Below are 6,318 nucleotides of genomic sequence, written 5' to 3'. Positions count from 1 at the left end.
AAATGGAGAAGTTGTAAGTGATTCTAGCAAGCAAAGAATAGTATACGTTATGCTCACTATGCTTTTGCTTAATAATATTAAAATGGTGTAATTGAATTGAAAAATAAATAAATAAAAAGAATTTAATTAATTAAATAATTAAAACTAAATTAAATTAAATTAAATTACAAATAAAATAAAATATTTGAAAATGCAAAAAATGAAAAGAGAGATAGATCATCATCTCTTCTGTCATCACTCTTTTGGGCTCCTCCAAATATTCTTACACCAGAGGATTGCAAATTGCAAATCTCTCTCTCTCTCTCTCTCTTTCTCTCTCTATTTGATATATTCTCTCTTTCTCTCTCAAGTCTCACCTTCGCCTTCTCAGCTACAAATTCCATTTATTTCTTTATTAATTTTTAATTTTATTAAGAGGAGTGGAATAACCAAAGAAGAGATAAAAGATAAAGTATGAGCACCTCCTCTGTTTCCATTTCCTCAATTCTTCTTCTTAGATCTTACTTCCTCTGAATTTCCAATCTTGAGCTTTCATGGTAAAATTCTCCATCTTTTCCCCCTTTTCTCTTGATCTCTGCCAATCCTTTTGTGGGTTTTGATCTGCATCAATTCAATTCAATTCTTAATTTTCATTTCCTAGATCATCAATTATACTGGGCTGAGTTCTGATTGCTGCTACTTGCATCAGATGATACCAGATTGGATTTGAGAACCACCCACTTTGGTTTTTTGATTGGGCACCAATCAGATTCTATCTGTATTATCATCCAAGGTATGATATCTTGCTTCTTCATTCTCATTCACTATTTGATCTGTTTTTTGGCTTCTTTTGATTGCCAGAAATTCTCGTTTTTTTGCTTTTTGTGACTATCAGTCTCCGTTAGCAATGTATTTCGTATTGGTTTGATGCTAAGCAAGCTACATGTGTTTGGTTGATGGGTAGATGCTTGATTGAATTACTGATTTTGCCCAATTGGGCATCGTGTTTTGAAGTTATTTGATTGATGTAGCAATTTGTTGTAATGGGTGATTGTAGAAAAAGATGGAATCCGATCTTGGTAAGCTCTTCATTGGTGGGATTTCCTGGGATACTGATGAGGAACGTCTCAAGGAATATTTTAGCAAGTATGGGGAAGTGGTGGAGGCGGTGATCATGAGAGATCGAACTACGGGCCGTGCCCGAGGCTTTGGTTTTGTTGTCTTTGCGGATCCTGCTGTTGCTGAGAGAGTAATCATGGATAAGCATATGATTGATGGACGTACGGTGAGTAGCTTGATCACAATAATCTTATCAGCATTGTTATACTTCTTGTCTAAATCTTAGTTAGCTTTCTTGTATGATTCAGTTTTTTCTAATCTATACTTTTGAGATCAGTTATGTCTGAATACCAGCTCTCAGTTTGAATTTCACTTGATGGGATGAAAATTATAATATCAGCATATTTTATATTGGAATTCAGTTACAAATTCAGCTGAAAGGTCTGTTCTTAGTCTCAATTGTGCACCGAATTCTGACCACTTGGTGTTGTTAATCATTAGAATCAAAGACTCCCACTCTAACTGTAGTGCAAATTACTGAATTTTATTAAATGTAACATTTATGGCATCTAATTTATTGGTTTTGGATAAAAGTTGAACTTCATTTGTTTGCTGGGAGTTGAGAACGGCATGTAATTGCTTAATTTTTAGTTACTGTATCCTCAATTTTCAGGTTGAAGCAAAAAAGGCTGTTCCAAGGGATGATCAACACATTTTGAATAGGAACACTAGCAGTATCCATGGCTCTCCAGGTCCTGGACGAACCAAAAAGATATTTGTTGGAGGTTTGGCATCTACAGTTACAGATGGTGACTTTAAGAAGTACTTCGAGCAGTTTGGCAATATTACTGATGTTGTTGTGATGTATGATCATAACACACAGAGGCCAAGAGGCTTCGGCTTCATCACTTATGATTCAGAGGATGCAGTGGACAGAGTCCTCCATAAAACATTTCATGAGCTGAATGGTAAAATGGTTGAGGTCAAGAGGGCAGTCCCTAAGGAGCTATCTCCAGGGCCTAGTCGAAGCCCATTGATAGGATATAACTATGGTTTGAGTAGGACTAATAACTTCCTTAATGCATATGCTCAGGGATATAATATGAACTCCGTTGGTGGTTTTGGAATGAGGATGGATAGCAGGTTTAGTCCTATTGCTAGTGGACGAAGTGGGTTTCCTCCATTTGGTACTACTGGTTATGGAGTGGGTATGAATTTAGAGCCAGGGCTGAGTCCAAACTACGGTGGAGGCTCTAACTTTGGCAATAGTCCAGGGTATGGGCGGATGCTGAATCCCTATTACAGTGGAAATTCAAACAGGTATAGTACTCCAATTGGTTATGGCATGGGGAATGCACGGAACGATTCTGGTTTAAGCCCAACTACTCGAAATGTCTGGGGAAATGGGGGCCTTAGTTCTGCTGCTAATCCTCCCAGCCCTGGTGGTTTCTTGAATTCCGGAGGTGGGAGTTTTGGAGTTTCACTTGGGAATAGCGGAGCCAATTGGGGTGGCCCTTCTCATGTTTCTGCTCAAGGTGGAGGGAATGCTTCTGGTTATACCAATGTGAGCTTGGGCTACGGGTCTGGTGGTGATAACAACTATGGATTGGGAGGGGGAGGCTATGGAAGAAACACTGGCTCTGGTCCCGCACCAACTTCATCTTTTGCTGGTTCAACTGGTGGTTATGAAGGGTCATATGGGGACTTGTACCGCAACAGTTCAGTTTATGGTGATTCAACTTGGCGGTCTAGCACTCCTGAGCTTGATGGTTCTGTGGCATTTGGTTACGGGCTTGGTAATATAGCTTCTGATGTTACCGCCAAAAGTTCTGAGGGTTATATCGGAAGTTATGGTGTTACAAGTAGACAATCTAATAGAGGTAATTTGTTTTAATGCTTTAATTACATTATTTCCATAACCGATTTCAATGCCTGCATCAAATTATCTTCACGAATTTTCTTAGTTACTTTAAAATATATAAAATAGCTAAAGGGGGAAAAAGAATAGGACATTGCAGCTTAAATGATAACTTGTAGGATTGGTTAAGTATTGAGTAAAGCTTCTTTACTGAATCTGTGATTGCGAAGATGTTTTTATTACCTTGTATGGACTAGATATCTGATAATAACTCATTGAGGCTTACTTAGTGAAGGAAAGGAGAGGAATACCTTCTCATAACATTGTCACTGGTGGTCAAAAAATTTATATCGATGTTTCGGTCTTATTGCCCTTAGTCTGAACTTATATTTATAAAAGGTTATATGTTTTACTAGCTTCTAGTTTCGTATTTGATAAGTTTATCCTGATGTTTTATGTCAGCTCACATCTTACTAGATATAAGTTATAACTAATCCTGACCTTTCTATATGTGCATTCATCATATAAACATTTATGTCGAATATCAGAACTTTCAGTTTATGGCACTCTTATAAAATGGATTGTACACTTACTCTTCTTTCGGCCTTCCTCTATCACTGGACAGAAGTTGTCTTCTTATATTATGTTTAATATGTTCATCAGCAACATTTCTTACTTCCTAAAGTTAATTCCGATGCCTTTAATATCTGATTATAAATTACTTCCAAGATAATTGCTTTTGACTCTGAGTTAGCCTAAAGATTTATTTTGTTGGCATATTTCTGTTTTCTTGGTCTTAGTTTGTGAGCATCTAAGTGATGGAGTTTCGTTTCATTTTGAATTATATTATATGATTGCCTAAGTGAATAACTGAATAGTGACGGTGAACACGTGTTTATTTATGTTATTTTTCGTTTAATTTGTAAATGCCTCAGGAATTGCTACCTAGGAGATCTGTTATTGGATGTGACAGGATAATTGTAGGTGAAGGGAATTCTGGATAAACAGGTGAAAGGTAGTGAATTTGATGCACATCTATCTCCTGATTATGTTCAGCTTACAAGGAAATTGATCTATAGAGCTAACGAGGGTTCGTGATTCAAATTATACACAATCAGAGTGAAAGAAGTTTACAGGGATTTTGTGTAAGGTTTGAGATTTGAATTTTCATTTTCTTCTTTCTTTCTTTTAAATTAGTGAGAAAAACAAAAATAGGCTCCTTTCTTGGCATTTGAGTGAGGTGTAAAATCAGATTGCGGGATATATACTCAGAAAAAGATCGGTTCGATAGATGAAATGTTGTGCATCTCCGGCACGCCCAGTGGTAGTACACTTAAAAATAGAGTATTAATTTCTTTGATTTTTTTTCTTTTTTACTTCTGGTAAGTGTTGGTATATTATTATTATTTTGAGATTTGTGTGCCTGTTTGATCTACTAGTGTGAAACACATTATAAGGGATTCTGCAAATAAGTTTACCAAATATTCTGATTCATTTTTTATTGGACATTGTATCTAAACAATGTATTTTACAGTTAGATGAATGTTAAAACATTATCTGTTCAATTTGTGAGGTTAGTATTTGGTTGCATATATCAACAAATAATGCATTAAATTCTGTTGTCTGTCATCATCATATCATATGCCTATGCTATTCTATCCTCTGTGCTTTTCTATTCAATCTTCTTTCTGGTCATTCATTCTATCTCTTATCCATACCTCCATTAATGTTTTTGTTTCTATCTTTTTTTCTGAGTACCTCAAAACATTTGCAATTCCTTTTATGTTGCGGCGGAGAATTTGATGCAACAGGGGTAGTTTTACTAAACTGCCGCTTCAAACTCAAAAAAGATTGTATTGGGTAGAATGATTTGGCTGTGTTTTATATTTACGAAAGGTCGCTGTCACGTCTGACGTAACGTTGCCACAAAAATCGGTGTCCTCATTGAATATGCATAGAGGTTTTTCTTTTTTTTTAGTATACTACTTTTCCTCTACAATTTGAGGTCCCATGGTGTAATTGTGTCCCAATGGATGCCACTAAATGTAAGGGGTTCTTTATTCCTCTCAAAGAATTTCCATTTATGGTCAGTCTAAGTTTTAGTGTCACCTATCACTCTATGAGCTACTTATCATCTTCTTTCTTGAATTCTTCCTTTTGTGGACCACATATTCAATTGGGATGATAAGGATAAGCTACTCTCTTAGATACCCTATCTTTGGCAGCTCTTGAACTTAAAAACTGGATATTATGACCCTTGGATTTTATATTTTACTAATAGAACGAGGTTTTTTTACCATTGATCAAGATCACTACTCTAATAGCATGTAATCATATTGTAGAGTTAATGAAAAAGATATTTTAAATAATTTTAATTCTTGAACTTTTTAGTTTTGAGGTTAATAATTTTAATTTCGAACCTTTTGGTTTTGAGGTTATGTACGTGTTGTTTGGTTAGAAACGTAAGTAGTTTGGAGAGAATTTTTTAAAAAAATTGTGAAAATCTAAAATGGTAGTTCTAAATAACATTAATTCTTAGTTTTTTACATTTTGAGAATGTCATTGGTCATTTTGATTTGGTAAATAGTTAAAGGAATTATTATGTTAGTGAAGTGCAAAGTTTATGAATCATAATATTTAGTTTTTTCATAATGATAGTTAAGAGCCATGGATGTAATGGCCCATGGTTTTCTTTCTAAAAAAACTTAAGGGTCATGTGAGCTATTGGTGTAAAATAAAATAAAATGAGAGGTTTGAACCATTTTGGAGGTTTTGACTAGTTAAATTTCTGTATTTAGTGAAGAGATGTTTGAAAGAGTTTATTGAGTTTAAAAAGGTAATTTTGAAAATGCTGGTTTTATGAGCTTTTTCAATTAGCTTATTTTTCCATCTCTTTTTAATGACATTTTTACCCTTAGTTACTACATTCTAATCGCAAATAATGATTTTACCAAGTTTTTATTTGTCATTTTACAGAAATAGCAAGTTTACATAATTAGCTAGTCAGATCAGCTAAAAAAAAGTAATCAGCTAACAGCTATTTGCCAAATAGGCTTAAAGTTCATTTGGTTCATCAATTCCAATTTGTTGTTTGCAGTACATGTTAGTTGATATTCCTATTAAAAGCAGATATTTCAAAATTTTACTAAACATTTTTTTTATCTCATATTTAGAATTAAAAGATAAAAAGTACTTCCGAAAAATGAAAACAAGCGGACACTTAATTTATATATATAGAATATTTAAAAGCTGAAACATTCTGCTTTATTTGCTAACATGTCAAATTCTAAAATATTTTTATTTTATTTTTATTTTAAAGAAAACTATAAAAATTTAAATGTGGGTTGTTAAATGACAGAGCTGAAACATTCCTCAAATTCTAAAATATTTTTATTTTATTTTATTTTAGAAAAACTCTAAAC

At 34.1% G+C, this 6,318-nt stretch overlaps 1 protein-coding gene across 4 annotated transcripts; it reads left to right on the top strand.

The window, feature by feature from the left end:
• The first annotated feature begins 229 nt into the window (after positions 1-229).
• On the top strand, positions 230-4,461 carry LOC136219170 (heterogeneous nuclear ribonucleoprotein 1). Of its 4 annotated transcripts, none has more exons than XM_066006449.1 (5): positions 231-536; positions 689-772; positions 1,037-1,264; positions 1,712-2,918; positions 3,832-4,461. In XM_066006449.1, the coding sequence occupies exons 3-5, from the start codon at positions 1,043-1,045 to the stop codon at positions 3,843-3,845; spliced, it is 1,443 nt and encodes a 480-aa protein (XP_065862521.1). In that variant the 5' UTR covers positions 231-536; positions 689-772; positions 1,037-1,042; the 3' UTR covers positions 3,846-4,461. The 4 variants fall into 4 exon arrangements, with proteins under 4 accessions (XP_065862522.1, XP_065862521.1, XP_065862520.1 ...); XM_066006448.1 differs by having other exon boundaries at positions 641-772; XM_066006450.1 differs by having other exon boundaries at positions 230-772; positions 3,870-4,461.
• Positions 4,462-6,318: the final 1,857 nt, after the last annotated feature.

Source organism: Euphorbia lathyris, chromosome 2 (genome assembly GCF_963576675.1).
Source record: "Euphorbia lathyris chromosome 2, ddEupLath1.1, whole genome shotgun sequence".
Lineage (NCBI taxonomy): Eukaryota > Viridiplantae > Streptophyta > Magnoliopsida > Malpighiales > Euphorbiaceae > Euphorbia > Euphorbia lathyris.
Note: the sequence above shows the minus strand (reverse complement) of the source record. Positions and strands in the feature narration are given on the sequence as shown.

What these genes read in the sequence shown, in the direction of transcription:
- LOC136219170 (XM_066006449.1), top strand. Translation starts at nt 1,043, where the DNA reads ATGGAATCCGATCTTGGTAAGCTCTTCATTGGTGGGATTTCCTGGGAT. An exon ending in ATATGATTGATGGACGTACG is followed by an intron (nt 1,265 to 1,711) that starts GTGAGTAGCTTG and finishes CTCAATTTTCAG; the next exon opens with GTTGAAGCAAAAAAGGCTGT.